Raw genomic sequence first — 17,287 nt, 5'->3', positions numbered from 1 at the left:
AGTATTTCCAGGTGAAAAGTCTGGATCATAATTTACTTCAATTTATAACTGATGGAAGAAGGGAAAATGTATTGTTTCCTCAACATGGAAGAGAAAAGGTTATAGTAATGCTGGTGGTGTCAGTTTTGCCTTACTCCTACAATGCAGAATGTATCATAAAGTCTTTCTCTACTTTCGTCCACTTACCTCTTTCTTTATACTTAATTTAACTTTGAGATCATTACAACAGATGTAGAATTTTGTGTGATCTAATGAGGCTGTATAGCAGAAATTAGGTTTATTCATTTTAATCTTGACTCATCTGTCCTTCACAGTCTCCTTCCCTAAAGATAAGATTGTCAGTTCTAAGTAATCCAGCATTACCGTGAAAAAATAGTGACTATGAAAAATGCACAGCATATATATAACTACCAACTTGTTTTTAAAGGGCTGAGTAGAAAATAATCTTTTCAGATTTTCTCCCCACTGTTAGAAGTCTGTGCTACTGTCTTTAAAACACTTCAGAGATGTATTCTTCATATTTAACCTTAAATCTAATGGAAGATCTAGGGAAAGATGTTTAGTCAACAGGGTGGTTTATGTGTACATGAAATCAGGCTTGTGCATTGTGGACAGGGATTGTACCTGTTGCTAACTTTTCATTTGGTTTAAACAATTAAATTTCGGCCGGGCACGGTGGCTCAAGCCTGTAATCCCAGTACTTTGGGAGGCCGAGACGGGCGGATCACGAGGTCAGGAGATCGAGACCATTCTGGCTAACCCGGTGAAACCCCGTCTCTACTAAAAAAATAAAAAAAATTAGCCGGGCGAGGTGGCGGGCGCCTGTAGTCCCAGCTACTCGGGAGGCTGAGGCAGGAGAATGGCGTGAACCCGGGAGGCGGAGCTTGCAGTGAGCTGAGATCCGGCCACTGCAGTCCAGCCTGGGCGACAGAGCGAGACTCCGTCTCAAAAAAAAAAAAAAAAAAAAAAAAAAACACACACACAATTAAATTTTACAGTCAAGTGTGTGACAGAAACAGCTTAACACCTGATTTCCTTATCTCTTTGGTCTCAGTTGACATGTTCTTAGTCAATATAAATGAAAGATAAAATCTCTACCAATGAAGCAAATAATCTGAGTGATGATCACCATTCACTGCTGGGAAATTTATAATACCATTCACAGCTGCTCAAGTTGACAATAGTTGAATCCACCACACAACTCCTCCACTTTAATTTTGTGTTTTGACAGGTTTCACAGATTCAGAAGTACACAGTGAATACCTGTGTGCTTATCCTTCAGTTATATTTACTAGTTTATATTGTACCCTATTTGCTTTGTATGTGTATATGTATAGTCTTTTTCTCCTCAAATAAGTTATAGACATCATGACATGACAATCATTTCGAAGTATTTAACGCATTTTGTGTAAGCACAATATGGTTTTCCTACTTAAGAAATTAAACATTGATGAAATACTGTTATTTAAATATATATCCTATGTTCATATTTCTCCACTTGTCCCAGTAATGTCCTTTATAGTATTTTTCCTAAGTCCAAGATTCATCTAGGATCACACATAGTATTTAGTTATCGTGTCATTTTAAAATCATTTAATCTAGGGGAGTTTCTAGCCCACAGTAATCTTCATGACATTGACAGTTTCAGCATTTGAACCAGGTTGTTTTGAATTGTGCCCCTCAGTTTGAATTTACCTGATTCATGAGCTTGGTGATCAGTCCTTTATTGTTGGTGTTTTTTTTTTTTTTTTAAAGTTTTCTAAGAGGAAATATTTGAACATGTACATAGAGAAAGCAATGTAATACACCTAATACCTATAATACCCAGCTTTATCAGTTATCAATGCATGATTAATTTTGTTTCCCGTGTAACTCCTCCTATCCCAGATTATTTAGAGCAAAACCCTAGACTTTAGATCATATCTTCAGCTGGAAATATTTCCACATTTAGCTCTAAAAGATAAAGGCTTAGAAAAAAAAAGTCTAACCACAATACTATCTTAACATAAGAAACAGCCTTCCTAATAGAAGTACATGATGGCACTTATGCAATACTCTTGCCAAAATTTTACCTCATTTTGATTAACTGTCTAGATAGTACTCGTTTACTAGAATTACAGAAATGAGAAGAGGTTAAGCAATAGAATGATGATGAAGTCCGAAAAATCCAGAGCATGAGATCTCCATGAGAGAAATGATAGAAACATAATAAAAGGAAAAGGAAATGTGAACCTGTTGATTGAAAAAGACTGAAGAGACATATAAACCAAATATAATGTGTAACTTTGTTTTTTGGATCCTGATTTGAACAGACTATTTTTGAAAGAAAAAAAAGGGTAATTTTGGGAATTTGAATGCTGACTTGCCTTTTTGTGGTACTGTTAAGCAATTATTAAGTTTTTAAGCTGTGACAGTGGCATTATAGTTAAGTTTTCAAAAGTCCTTACCTGTTAGAGATATGTACTGAAATATTTATGTGTTAAAGGATATCTGGGACTTGTTTCAAAATATTGTGGGGAATGGCCCCACATTGATCATTGTTGAAATTAGGTGGTGGGTGTTAGCAGTTCATTATTCTCTTCTCTCTGCCATTGTGTGTGTTTAACATTTTACGAATGAAAAGGTTTTCTTAAGGTAAGGGCTAGTGGTAAATTTGTTTCAGATATTTGTAATGCACATAGCATTGTTGTTATTACTATAAAATTATCCCCAGTGTTAACCTCCTTCAAAATGTGACCACATAATATTGTGTTTTTTCTGAATTGTGAGATTTATTTTTCTATTTCTGTCACTTTTATTTAAGGTAATGAGTATGGTGTCAGGATTTACACCATTAATTTCTGCAGGTATCTTTTCAGCCACTCTTTCTTCAGCATTAGCATCCCTTGTGAGTGCTCCCAAAATATTTCAGGTAAGTGTTTTTATATTACAGGCTTTATTAAAGGGAGAGTTAAAGTAATGCTTCTTAATTTGGAATTGTTGCTATTTACAAATTTATTTGTTTCTGTCAACCATATATATATCATATATATATATATATATGATATATATATGCACATAAAGACATACATAATTTTACATGTATGAATGAACGTGAATATGTTTGTTTATATAAACGTTTGTGCATTTGCCTGCTGTCAAGGTATAGTCTGGGTTGTCTTTTTAGAAGTGCTGGATGTTTGCTTTTTTGACATATTTAGCATACATTTTCAAGATGTCTAAGGATAGGAATGCAGTCTAAGACTGCAAATAGGAAGTAGCAAAATATCTTTGTTCTAGTCAGTATGATGTCAACCTAAATATTTTATTTTACAAATATTTAAGTACCAAACATGTGCTACACATTGTGTTCATTACTTGAGGGTATAATGATGTATAGGATAGACATCATCTCCTTTTAGTGAGCATTAAACAGCTGAATACTGATGGGAAGTACTTTTTATTGCTAAATCAAATAAATGAATGTTGATTCTGCAGTCTTGTTCTTAATGCTGTATTTATAGCCAATGAGTATACTAAAGGTAGAAAATATCATTTAAGACAGTGTTCAGCAATGTTTTAAGAAAGGTAGTTAAGTTTTATAGTCAGGATTTTTATCTGCTTTAAGATTTCGGCTTGTTTTTCTTAAAATAGGTCACAACTATATCATATTTATCTAGCTTCCAACTTTGTTTTTACTTGTATGCCTGCTTCTCTGATTTCTTCTTCATAAAATTTAATTTCAACATGGGGATAGGGTAAGGCAGATAGAAATTTTGACTACCATCCTTCTGATGTTTGAAATGTTTGAATTTCCTTTACATTTTGTAGGTGAAGCAGTATGTGGGACAGGATAAAAGAGATGACCAAGAATTAGAAACTTGAGTCTCAATCCTGATTAACCTATTAGAACTATCAGCAAATCTATATATCTAATTTTAATATATTTAATTTTAATGTTTTCTTTCATTAGGCTTTATGTAAGGACAACATCTACCCAGCTTTCCAGATGTTTGCTAAAGGTTATGGGAAAAATAACGAACCTCTTCGTGGCTACATCTTAACATTCTTAATTGCACTTGGATTTATCTTAATTGGTTAGTTATATAAATGGTGTGTTATTGTAGATTTTTGGTGCATCTGTATTCTAGACATTGAATTATTATTAACAATGTTATCTTGGTATACTAAGTCTCTTTGTAATCAAAGAAAGTTTATAAAGTACTGTAACTAATAGCACCCAGTACATATTTGCTGAAATTATTGCCATTACCTAGTTCTCATTAGAGCTAAAGGGAATTCCTAGGTTATTTTTCCTAAAACAAACGTGACAATGGCATAAGGAAAAGGATTCCAGTGTCCCCTGTGACATTGGTGCCTTTGGTGATCTATTTTTTTGGCACTCTGCCTCTGATCACAAGTGAGCTCTGTTGGGTCTTCCACTGCTAAAGACAACATTGGACCTTTTAAGGTTTAAAGAATTTTGTCTAACCTCTGAGACTAGTTGACATTAAAAGGCTGATGTACCACCAAGTGTTGTGGGACTATGTGGAAACTAACTCCCATCTGATGCCATTAGATGTGTATTTGGTGTAGCCACTTTTGGAGAACAAATGGGCAATATCTCGTAAAGTTTTCTGTGATCAGCAGTTTTCCTTCTAGGTGTGTGCCCTGTAGAAACTTGTATATATACTTAAAGAGCCATATACAATAATGTTTCTAGTATTATTCATTATAGTGAAAAATGAAAGCAACCTAGATCAATAGAAGAAAAATATGCAGCAGTTAAAGGAATAAACTTGGTTTTCATATTTCAATGTGGATGAATTTCAAAAATAAATGTAAAAGATCAAATTTCAGAATGATACATATGGTATGCTATTTACATAACTTTTAAAACACGCAGAACAGTACTATATGATGCATATAGACTATATATATCATAAAACTATATATGACTGGACAGAATATACCAAGTTTGGAGAAGTGTGAGATAAAGTATAAAGGGGATTCAATAGTTTGCATAGGATTGGATTCCTGAAAAGTAAAGTCTATGAGGCATATATGGCAAAATCTAAATGTTTATGAAATCTGGATGGTAGTTATGGGGTGCTGTGTTGTTAACTAAAGATTTGAAATACTTCATAATTTTAAAAAGTTAAATGTCTAATACGTCAATAAATCTCACACGTTTGTTTTGCAGCTGAACTGAATGTTATTGCTCCCATTATCTCAAACTTCTTCCTTGCATCATATGCATTGATCAATTTTTCAGTATTCCATGCATCACTTGCAAAATCTCCAGGTAATTTTACATTTTTAAAAAAGTTTATAAATATTATTTTTGATTTCAAAGAAAATAAAAGTATTGCCACATTTTAAAAGATATTATATGTGGGATTAGTTCATTAATGCCAAGTCTGCCTTTATAGTTAATTCAAATTAAGTCTTCAAAGATCTCTTTATCAGTAAGTTTACTGATAATATTGTTTGTCTTCAAAGCGTTTGGTAGCATTAATCTCTAATTCTGATAACAATGTGAAAAATTGTTACTTTTTAAAAAACTAGTTTTTCAATTTTTAGCTGATTTCTATTTTAGTTCTAAGAACATAATTATGATGTAGGTTACCTGTAAGAAAATGGTTTTAATATAGTGAATTCTGTAAAATTCTGACATAAGGGGTCTCTGTCAACTGTAAATATATGAGACTTTTCTTATAAACTGTGACTACCATTGCAAATCAGGAAAGGAACTGAAGGAACAAAAGCATTGTTCCTTTTAAAGATTTGAAAGTCTGAGAACAGGGAAGATAAAGTATGAGAACTTTGGACACAAACATTCTAGCATCACGTTTTTACTTTAAATATATAAATTTTATTGAAATGATCTTTTAAAATAATTTTGCCTGTGGAACTACTTACCAATGAAAATTTAAAAACATGGTCTTCAACATTTTTTAAAGTGGGCTTCCTTCATAAATACTTCACTAAATGGAAAGGTATGTGTTTCTGTAGTCAGCTCTTAGTTCTAGCATGTTGATTATGTTTTTAATGATTTTTATGAACATTTTGTTTGAAATGTCTTATATATTCATTAGACTATGGATATGAGTCATCCTAGAACCAGAAAATAAAGCCTAGTTACTACTAAGGATTCAATTTGAAACCTTTTTTTTCTTTTTAAACCTTCTGTAGTTTTTAACATTCACCTAAGGTAGGTTGATTTACTCTTTTAATGAAGAGTTTATTGAATACAGAACTAGTAGGATACAGTAATGTGGAAATAGATATTACCTTTTCATAGTCATCAAGAATTGTCAAATTCAATTGTGATCAATAATAGTCTTTGACTTCACTTTTCAGTATTAGACTTATACTTAATGCTTAGAGTCCTCTCAGCGTGGCAGCCCTAAAGAATGTTATTTTTTGAATACATATGTACCATTATGTAAAGCAGATGAAGTATTTGCGTGACTTATTTATTTGTTATTGTTAGGATGGCGTCCTGCATTCAAATACTACAACATGTGGATATCACTTCTTGGAGCAATTCTTTGTTGCATAGTGATGTTTGTCATTAACTGGTGGGCTGCACTGCTAACATATGTGATAGTCCTTGGGCTGTATATTTATGTTACCTACAAAAAACCAGGTTAGTAGCCTTTTTTGTTTGTATCCCAAGCTAGAAAACATCTAGAAGTTATTTTTCATTTTAAGCATCATCTTTTGTATATTTGAAAGCTACTTTGTATAAAACCTAAAATACGTTATTTCCAAACTCTTAAAAGTTTTATTTTTTTCAAATACATGTAGTTTTAATAAAACAGGTACTTCGAGATTTTTTATTCTTATGGTTTCCATTCTTACTCATAAATTAAATTGATCCTATTTGTAGAAAAATAATAAATGCATATAATTAACATTTTGCTGCACTCACTATATTTTAAAATTATCTTTTGAAAGGATCCAGTTACAGTACTGTAGTAGCTATATAGCCTAATAAGCTAGGCTATTTATATATATAAAACCTACTGTGGTCTTAGAACTGTATTGAATAACATGGAGTTAACAAAATATTGGAAGACATAGTGTCTTTCCCACTAGGATACTGTGTAGCAGGAGAAATTGGACAAACTTGTTTTAACTGGGCAATGATTAGTGATTTCCTAGTATGTCATATTGATAACAGCTAAATGTATCTCCATGTAAGATGATGATGCTAGAGTATGTTAGGATTGGTCCCAGTATTGAGCATTATAACCTGTGACACAAGAAAGACCTGATGAGAAAGTCTTCATTTGGGCTTAATAGAATAGATTGGGAAGAGATTACAAGAGTAGTTTCAGTAAGAATACATTTTGTAATCCAGATATAAAATGATGAGCTTTTAGATTAAAATGGTAGCTCCAGAAATGAAATAAACCATTTTAGAAGAAATTATTTCTCTAACATACCTATGAAGTCTATAAATTAACAAATGTCTAAAATCATTTGAAGTTCAAGTTGTTTATTCAATAAGAAATAAAATTTTCCTGTTCAAATAACCTAGACAGTTAAGTACTATAAACAAGTATTTCTTAACAATTAGAAATTTGCTCATTTCCCTTTAGACCTTTGGCTATACAAACAATAATTGTAACATACTTATTTGTGAAACTCTTTTAGAGTTGTATGCACAGCATGTCTGCAGCCCTATCTCAGTCTTTTCTAAATTATACTTTTTCTTTAAATGAATTATAGTTCAGATTATCAGTCTTAATATCTTGCTGTATATGTGAACTATTGAAAGTACAATAGTGTATTTCAGCAATTGACTTTTTAAATGTGAAAGCATGTTTAATTCTCTGTGCCTCAGATTCGCTATTGATTGGTTGTTATTACTGATGTTAATGCTGCATGAACATTATCTTTCCACAGATGTGAATTGGGGATCCTCTACACAAGCCCTGACTTACCTGAATGCACTGCAGCATTCAATTCGTCTTACTGGAGTGGAAGACCACGTGAAAAACTTTAGGTATGTGATAAAGAAGGAAACATGGAAGCATTTTCTTTTTGCTGGCCAGTCAGTTCTTATTTTTCAGTGACATTTTCATGTGCATTTCACATTTTTAATTGGACTTGGGCAGTTTAATTATTCAAGAACAAAATTGTACAAAGAGAAAAATTAACATCTACCTTAAAAAATGTTATGAGGGTTTTGGAGTTTTCTCACTTGAAGACTTTTAAATGATGCTTATCATCAAGTCAAAGTTTTATTTTCTCCATGGCCATTAAAGTTATGTAACTGTATGAGATTCATAAAGATTCTTTGACATGCCTTATTTTGTACATTACCAACACACTACAATTGTTAGTTGTGTCTTATCAGTGATTAACTGGAAGCAACTTATAGTGACAAAGAATCAGTGCTTACACTAAAGAGCATTTATTACTATTTTCCTCAATAAATGACTTTAAGAATATATTACCTTTCTGGATGGGCACGGTGGCTCATGCCTGTAATCCTAGCACTTGGGGAGACTGAGGCTGGGGGATCACTTGAGGTCAAGAGTTCGAGACTAGCCTGGCCAACATGGTGAAACCCTGTCTCTACTAAAAATACAAAAATTAACCAGGCATGGTGGCGCATGCCTGTAGTCCCAGCTACTTGGGAGGCTGAGGCAAGAGTATGGCTTGAACCCAGGAGGCAGAAGTTGCAGTGAGCCAAGATCATGCCACTGCACTCCAGCCTGGGCGACAGAGTGAGACTCCGTCTCAAAAAAAAACAAAAAAAGAATATATTATCTTTCTAATAGTTTATTAACCCTCAGTATAAACTTTCTTTAGTCATGAGTAATCCCTCCTTATTGGCTTCTGCATGATAAACACAAATCTTTCCTATATTTAAAGAAACGCTGAAACATAGATAAGTGTCAAAAGAATTGCTCTACCCAGTCTCCTTCCCAGTCAAAGTAATTGTTTATTTTTTTGTTACTTTTTCGAATTCTCCTCTTCCTTTTTGCTAGAATAAAAAGTTCTCAGAGACCACACGCATGTCTTCAGCTTTAGTGTAGACAGAAATGGAGAAGAAGGAATGAGAGCCCTGGGAGGAAAACTTTTCACTTCAGCATATTTTGGATAGTGATGTCAAAGATAACAGAAAATAGAAATTATTCTTTTTATGTAAAAAGTTGTATCCTGGAACTGAGAGTATGACCAAGAGTCTATGTTTATTTGCCATTAATTTAAAAAACAAACAAACAAAAAAACCTGTTGCTTTGGCTCATTGTAGTAAAGGCAACATTAAAAAAAAATTATTTTTGGGCATGGTGGCTCATGCCTGCAGTCCCATCACTTGGGGAGCCTGAGGCAGAAGGATCACTTGAGCTTAGGAGTTGGAGACCAGCAGTTTCAGACCAGGCTAGGCAACATAGTGAGATCTTGTCTTTACCAAAAATTTTAAAAATAGCCAAGTATGATGGTGCATACCTGTGGTCGGGAGACTGAGGCTGGAGGATCGCTTGAGTCTAGAAGTGTCTAGGCTATAGTAAGCCATGATTGCACCACTACATGCTAGCCTGGGCAATAGCGAGACCCTGTCTAAAAAAAAAAAAAATAGCCCAATTTGGCTTTTTAATTTTTACGAGAATTATACATGAATATTGTGTAAAGAGGAAAAGCTAGTCTGCAAGGTTTGTCATGAAAATCATTAGTTGCCTGCTGCTCATATCCCTCTTTGTCTCACAACTATATTATTTACTTCATAAATATCATGCTTGTGTTGCTGCACAGTAGTCCCGTTACCCACAGGGGTTATGTTCCGGGACCCTCAGTGGATAGCTGGAACTGCAGAGAGTACTCAACTTCATTGTCATGGGTCAGAACACCTTTTTGTGGTTGTTGTTCATGTCTCCTATCCACAAAGTTAGTGCCTTTTCCATCTTAACTAAGCCCTTATTGCACATTACAGCTGCAACTCTTACAGTTTGAAGTACAGAAGCAAAACTAGCATGAATTTCTTTTTCCTTCCTTATAATTTCGCAGTTAGAAGATTGATTTTCTTTCTGTAGATTTTAGTAACCTCTGCATATGATTTTTTTTCTTTCCTTACTAAGAACTTTCACCTTTTCACTTAAAGGAGGCATTTTACAGTTTTTCTTGGCATATTCAAATTGCCAGCATCACTACTCTTGTGCTTTGAGGGCATCATGAAGTAAAATAAGAGTTGCCTGAACACAGGCACTGCGATATGCAACAGTTGATCTGATAACCAGTACAGATATTGGGCAGGTAGTATCTGTAGCATGGAGACGCTGGATAAAGGGAGAATTTATGTCCCAGGCCAGATGGAGCCGGATGTTGAGAAATTTCACCACACTACTCAGAATGATGTATAATTTAAAACTTAAGAATTGTGTATTTATGGAATGTTCTATATTCTGAAACAATGGAAAACAAAGCTGCAGATAAGGGGGGAACTGCTGTACTTTTTGATTTTTAATTTTGGGTACTATCGACTGATGTCTTTCATCTGTATATGCCTACCACATGCATGCATCCTTACCTTTATACCCCATCCTCCCAGTATGTTTTATATCATGATTTTGATTATATCAATCATATTTGATATTTCTATTTTTAAGACTTTTAAACCTGCTGTAACAGCTGAGCCATGTAGTAAATTAAATTACTGTTTTTTCTTTGCTACATAGCTTTTTTGTTTCCCCAAAAGTAATAATTTTTCTTCTTACTTAACTATATTCATCACCATCTTAACCTTCACCAAACTTGCTGAACGATTTTTGTTGTCTTCACCTTGTAGTTTCTTACTGTTTACTGTTTCTTTAATTTTTGGGATTTAGCCTTGTCTGAAATGAAGTATCTCTAATACTTGGCCAGGGAAGTTCAGCATTGGTGAGTGGAGCTTGTCAGTTGAAATCCTTAATGTGGATTAATGTGGCTTTGCTGGAAAGAAAGGCTTTCTTTTTGATCTGATTAGATTTTCCAGAAAAGATTCTTTTAATCTTCTGCTTGTAGGTAGAGCGTTCTGGGAGCCAAGTGGAGAAAGGAGCTTAAAGGTTTCAGGGTTCAGTATACACATGTTCTTTAAACTCTCCTATTAAAAGTAGCTTACTTCTGCCCCCAGCTGTTGCTGGTGACTCCCAGACCAGGGGCTCTCTCCAGCAAATAAGCCCCAGCTTAGTAGGGTTGGGAAGGGACAGGGACAGTGACCTATCACAGTGATGGAAATGATTTAGATCCATCTAGTTACTTCTTGTGTAAACTTTTACTTTCTTTAACACACTGTTCTGCCATGTCCAGAGGGACCTACTGTTCCTAACTCCTAGGCATTTTGGTGATTTTTAGATGTAAAATCAGGTAGTTTCATAGCTTTCTCATGTGCTTTTCAGATTTCATTTTTTCCTGATTGGTCAAATCCGTTACTTTTCTTCCAGTTGCTTTCTAGCTTTCAATATTTCAATGCACTTGTGCTCTAGATATTTTTGTGGTTTGTGACTTTAAAAAAATCTCTATGTCATGGAGAGCTTTGAGAAAGGAGATAAAATCAAGGCAGATGTGCACTCTGCTGCTGTTACTCAAAATCATCCCTAATAAACTTTGTACTGTACCATTTTTGGTATGATAAAACTGTAGCAAATTATATCTTTGTGGTTTATTATTTAGTGGAGGTAGGGGCTACAAGTTCATTTCTCACAATAACGGATTCTATTCGTTAGGGTATGGGTTAAACTACTGTAACAAAAAGACTGAAAAATACAGTGGTTCAAACAAGAGACGCATTGGTGTCACATGGTTGTCCAGAAGTAGAGAGATGGTTCGTGGCAGGTAAGCAGATTTGCTGTACTTTGGTCACTCAGGACCCACATTCCTTATCAGTCTGTCATTCCCTAGCTGTTTTTGTTCATGTGGTCAGAGTCATCACCGCATCCATAGTCTAGCTTTCTGGAAAGGGGGAAGAATGTATGGAGGCAGCATAGCTTCCTTTTTTAAAGGACATGCCCTGGAAATAGGAACATACTTACAGGCTATAAGTTAGTCATTGGGCCACATGTAGCTTCTAGGAAGACTAGGAAATATGCTGTCTGGCTAAGGAGTTATGTAACTTGCTAAAGCTCAGAAAGCCTGGAGCATGATTTCATGTTTGATTGCCTCAAAGCAACTCTCCCAGACAGAATTGCTTTACCAGCTCATTTGCTAAAATTCTAAGTAAGATGGTATTTTTTGAAAAGTTGTTATTTAGGTTTTCATGCTTATTTTAAGGACTCCTCTAAAAGTTAATGTTTAAGTCAGAAATTGTAGTCTGCAGTTCACTTTCTGTTATAGTTTATTTTGATTATATAAATCCTTGTCTTAAAGAATTTTTGCCAACCTGTTTGGACCTACCAAATGGAGACCTGTATATTTTTTTCATTAAATATCAGTGATTTCCATTTCTAGTCAGTGAAAATCAAGAGTTACAAATATATGAAAGGCATGCCACTGTCTCACATTTGCAAAGGCAATTGAATTCAGTTTTGGCTTTCATTATTGATAGCTAGAATTAAAATTTCTAGTTCAAGTAGAAGTCTTTTTTTCACCATAGGTGATTTTACTCACGTGACAACAGTGATTAATGTTAAGCTAGATTAGAGAGGGCTGATACCATGAAGTAGTAGTAATTATGAAGTGATCAAGCTGAGAAGGAAAGTGACCTGTTTTGTACATGAAGGCAAAGCTGTGCTTGCAGGAAGTTTTGAAAACTCTGTGAAAGAATTATTAATAGAATATTTATTACCTTTAGAAAATGAGAAATTGTTACCTATTTGAAGGCAAAACTGTGCTTGCAGGAAGTTTCGCAAACTCTGTGAAAGAATTATTAATAGATTATTTGTTACCTTCAGAAAATGAAAAATTGTTACGTATTTTTTTAACTAGCCTGATAATTTCTTTCTGTAATACCTAGCAGAATCTTGATGTATAACATTGCCTGTTATTTTAGAGGGACATTTGGCATGATGTTTGTTCCAGGATTTTGTTTCTGCATTTCTCATGTACCAAGAAGTCCAGTTTAAAAATACTATTTTTGAGGATCCTGTGGCCTGCGTTTTAAGGACAGTTGAATACAGAAAGTTTCTTAGAGAAACAACTTAAAATCATGTTCTTGTTGCCAGAAACACAAATTTATCTAAATTTGTCTTTTCATCTTAAATTAGGCCACAGTGTCTTGTTATGACAGGTGCTCCAAACTCACGTCCAGCTTTACTTCATCTTGTTCATGATTTCACAAAAAATGTTGGTTTGATGATCTGTGGCCATGTACATATGGTAAGTATCAATTTTGTTTTCTTTTTCAAGTTTTTTAAAGTTTTATTTTGGGTTCAGGGATACATGTGCAGGTTTGTTATACAGTTAAACACAGGGGTTTGGTATGCAGATTGTTTTGTCACCCAGGTAATAAGCATAGCACCCTGTAGATAATTTTTTGTTCCTCACCCTCCTCCCATCCAGTAGCCCCCAGTGTCTCTTTTTCCCTCCTTTGTATCTTTATGTACTTAATGTTTAACTCCCACTTATAAGAGTGAACATGGGGTATTTTGTTTTGTGTTCCTGTGTTAGTTTACTTAGGATTATAGCTTCTAGCTGCAGCCATGTTTCTGGAAAGGAAGTGGTCTCATTCTTTTTTATGGCTGCATAATATTCCATGGTATATATGTACCACATTTTCTTTATCCAGATGGGCATTTAGGGTGATTCCATGTGTTTGCTATTGTGAATGGTGCTGCGATGAACATGTACATGAATGTGTCTTTATGGTAAAACAATTTATGTTCCTTTGGAGATATGCCCAATAATGGGATTGCTGAGTCAAATGATAGTTCTGCTTTGAGCTCTTTGAGAAAGCCATACTGTTTTCCACAGTGGCTGAAGTATAATTTACATTCCCACCAACAGTGTATAAGTGTTTTCTTTTCTCTGCAACCTCACCAGCATCTGTGTTTTTTTGTTGTTGTTGTTGTTTTTGTTTTTTTTGACTTAATAATTGCCATTCTGACAGGTGTGAAGTAATTTTTTTATACTAAAATATTTTTATGCTATATATAATTTGTAATTTATAGGGCTTTCTAGATTGGAAATAATTTGACAAGCAAACCTGTTTTTTTTTTTTTTTTTTTTTTTTCAGGTAGCTGTTTTTTTCAAAATATTTTTGCCCTTAAATGGTCTCGAAGTAGCATTTTGGAACAGATACTGAATTTTGAGCTCTCATTGTTTTTCTTATTCATTATGAGTAGATTTTAACAAACTGTGTTGTCCTTATAGAGTGGTTTGGCTTTTTGATACTTATGGAGTCAAAATTCACTGTTATTTTTCTCATTAATATGTTTGAAACTGGGCCCCTTCCTTATACCTTATACAAAAATTAAGATGGATTAAAGACTTAAACGTAAGACCTAAAACCATAAAAACCCTAGAAGAAAACCTAGTCAGTAACATTCAGGACAAAGGCATGGGTAAAGACTTCATGACTAAAACCCCAAAAGGAATGGCAACAGAAGCCAAAATTGATAAATGGGATATTATTAAAGTAAAGAGCTTCTGCACAGCAAAAGAAACTATCATCAAAGTGAACAGGCAACCTACAGAATGGGAGAAAATTTTTGCAATCTACCCAACTGACAAAGGGCTAATATCCAGAATCGACAAGGAACTTAAACAAATTTACAAGAAAAAAACTACCCCGTCAAAAAGTGGGCAAAGGATCTGAATGACACTTTTCAAAAGAAGACATTTATGTGGCCAAGAAACATATGAAAAAAATCTCATCAGAGAGAAATGCAAATCAAAACTACAATGAGATACCATCTCACGCCAGTTAGAATGGTGGTCATTAAAAAGTCAGGAAACAACAGATGCTGGAGAAGATGTGGAGAAATAAGATTGCTTTTACTCTGTTAGTGGGAGTTCAAATTAGTTCAATCATTGTGGAAGACAGCATGGCGATTCCTCGAGGATCTAGAACCAGAAATACCATTTGAGCCAGCAGTCCCATTACTGGGTATATACCCAAAGGATTATAAATCATTCTTCTATTAAGACACATGCACATGTATGTTTACTGCAGCATTGTTGACAACAGCAAAGACTTGGAACCAACCCAAATGCCCATTAGTAATAAACTGGATAAAGAAAATGTAGCACATATACACCATGGAATACTGTGCAGCCATAAAAAAGGATGAGTTCGTGTCCTTTTCCAGGGACATGGATGAAGCTGGAAACCATTTTCAGCAAACTAACCCAAGAACAAACAACCAAATACTGCATGTTCTCACTCATAAATGGGAGTTGAACAATAAGAACACATGGACACAGGGAGGGGAACATCATACAGCAGGACCTGTCAGGAGGTGGGGGTGTTTGGGGAGGGATAGCATTAGGGGAAATACCTAATGTAGATGACAGGTTGATGGGTGCAGCAAACCACCATGGCATGTATATACCTATGTAACAAACTTACACATTCTGCACATGTATTGCAGAACTTGTGTGTGTGTGTGTGTGTGTGTGTGTTAAAGTCCCAAGAACACTTGGGAACATACACTTAACAGAAAAAAAAAATGGGGGTTGGAAAAAATAGGCAAATTGTGATAAATATCTTCAGGGGGAAGTAGTATCTCTGGTATGTAAGAAGAGCAAAATGAATGCTGAATTTCTAAGTTCAAACACTTAGTTACCAATTCTTTTTTGTTTTAGCCAGAAGAGAACTATTAAAAATGATGAACTTTTTTAATCTGAAAGTAGTTTTTAGTTTTTTGGCATTGTGGTTATTAAGAACAGACTGGATGATGGTTTACCTGTGCTGCATAAGAAATAGGGGTATTTGTTGGATTAGCTTCTCTCCCAAGTTCTGTTCTTCATCTTGCTTTGGTTCTAGAAGCGTGTGTTGTATACCTCATGTCTCATCCCCAGCTGGTTGTTCTGCTTATACAATGGCAAAGTCAAAGGGCGTGTGTGTGTGTGTGTGTGTGTGTGTGTGTGTGTGTGTCTAGGGTGGTGGAAGGATTCTTGGAGACACTGACCCCACTTGGGACTTGTGGAGTTTTCTAGTTTGTCTCTGAGCTGATCAGCTAAATCAAGGCTTGAGCATAAGACGTTTACAAATGAGACAATTTCCCTACTACAAAAGGTAAATTATATTTTTACTTATTTACATTTAGGGTGTGTTCTCTTAAGCTTATTTTTAGATTTTTGTTTTATATATTTGTGTATAAAACATTTTGTGTATTGCTTACAAGGATCAAAATAGAGTTATGAGTTAACAAAGCTCATTTAGTTTCTCCTGTTATTTCATCCTTTTAACAGAATTTTGAAGAAAAATGCATTAATATTATATAGCTCACTTTGATTTTCAGTGATATTCTCAAGTTAGAATTAATAACACAGACATTTGGGAGTAACGAAAATCAAACTAGGGAAACTTTCTGTAGAAAAATAAAAGGTGGTTATTTTACTCTGTATAATCTCTTCATTTTCAATAGCTTCTAACCTCTTTCATTTACTTAGAATGGAAACTTAATTTATTTTTAAGTCTGTGTTTCTTTTCTTCTTTCTACTGGCGTCCTTGTTGCCTTAGCTATTCCATCAACTCTACTTTTTTCTAATCTTATGTATTAAAAAGACTACATGAAAATAAAATGCTATTGTTATACTTTTTCCGCCCCTACATTTAGTCACCTGTTTCAAGCCAGTATAACAGGATGAATGGTTTATGTAAATGTGAAGTAGATTACTTTTTAATTAAATATATTATTAATATTTTTATTCAAAGGGTCCTCGAAGACAAGCCATGAAAGAGATGTCCATCGATCAAGCCAAATATCAGCGATGGCTTATTAAGAACAAAATGAAGGCATTTTACGCTCCAGTACATGCAGATGACTTGAGAGAAGGTGCACAGTATTTGATGCAGGTAACTTTGTTAATGCTTTTCAAATGCCTACATTTTAGATTTGTATAAGCTTTTTAAAACTTTTTAATTCTAGATTTCATAGATTTCGTTCTTCATACTAATACAGATGATAAATCTTTTTTGTGTGTCTTTATTAAAGTAAACTACTTTGGGTCGCCTGGCTAGTTCGATCAGTAGAGCATGAGACACTGAAAGTAAACTACTAGGATTTGTATAATTCAGAATTAAAGGGACCGTAGAAATATTGTGTTGTTCTGTGTTAACTGTGTAATTGTGGAGCTACTTTGTTAAAGCAGAGGTGGGAGACTCAGAGTATTGTCTTCTGATCCCTTTTTGTTGTGTGTTTCTTAGAACTTG

At 34.4% G+C, this 17,287-nt stretch overlaps 1 protein-coding gene across 4 annotated transcripts in view; it reads left to right on the top strand.

The window, feature by feature from the left end:
• The window catches only part of SLC12A2 (solute carrier family 12 member 2), a 110,697-nt gene that overhangs the window by 59,953 nt on the left and 33,457 nt on the right, over nucleotides 1-17,287 (top strand). For all 4 annotated transcript variants that reach the window (XR_004056264.1, XM_030926856.1, XM_010359872.2 and 1 more), the window contains exons 11-17: nucleotides 2,804-2,911; nucleotides 3,953-4,076; nucleotides 5,183-5,284; nucleotides 6,476-6,631; nucleotides 7,897-7,996; nucleotides 13,176-13,287; nucleotides 16,790-16,930. Coding sequence is in view for 3 of the 4 variants with exons in the window: in XM_030926856.1 (XP_030782716.1) it covers nucleotides 2,804-2,911; nucleotides 3,953-4,076; nucleotides 5,183-5,284; nucleotides 6,476-6,631; nucleotides 7,897-7,996; nucleotides 13,176-13,287; nucleotides 16,790-16,930 (843 nt within the window). In the remaining variant the exon portion in view is untranslated. The remainder of the gene's footprint in view (nucleotides 1-2,803; nucleotides 2,912-3,952; nucleotides 4,077-5,182; nucleotides 5,285-6,475; nucleotides 6,632-7,896; nucleotides 7,997-13,175; nucleotides 13,288-16,789; nucleotides 16,931-17,287) is intronic.

The sequence above is a fragment of the Rhinopithecus roxellana genome, chromosome 3, assembly GCF_007565055.1.
Source record: "Rhinopithecus roxellana isolate Shanxi Qingling chromosome 3, ASM756505v1, whole genome shotgun sequence".
NCBI classification, from domain to species: Eukaryota; Metazoa; Chordata; class Mammalia; order Primates; family Cercopithecidae; genus Rhinopithecus; species Rhinopithecus roxellana.
This window is presented reverse-complemented; position numbering and strand designations above follow the sequence as displayed.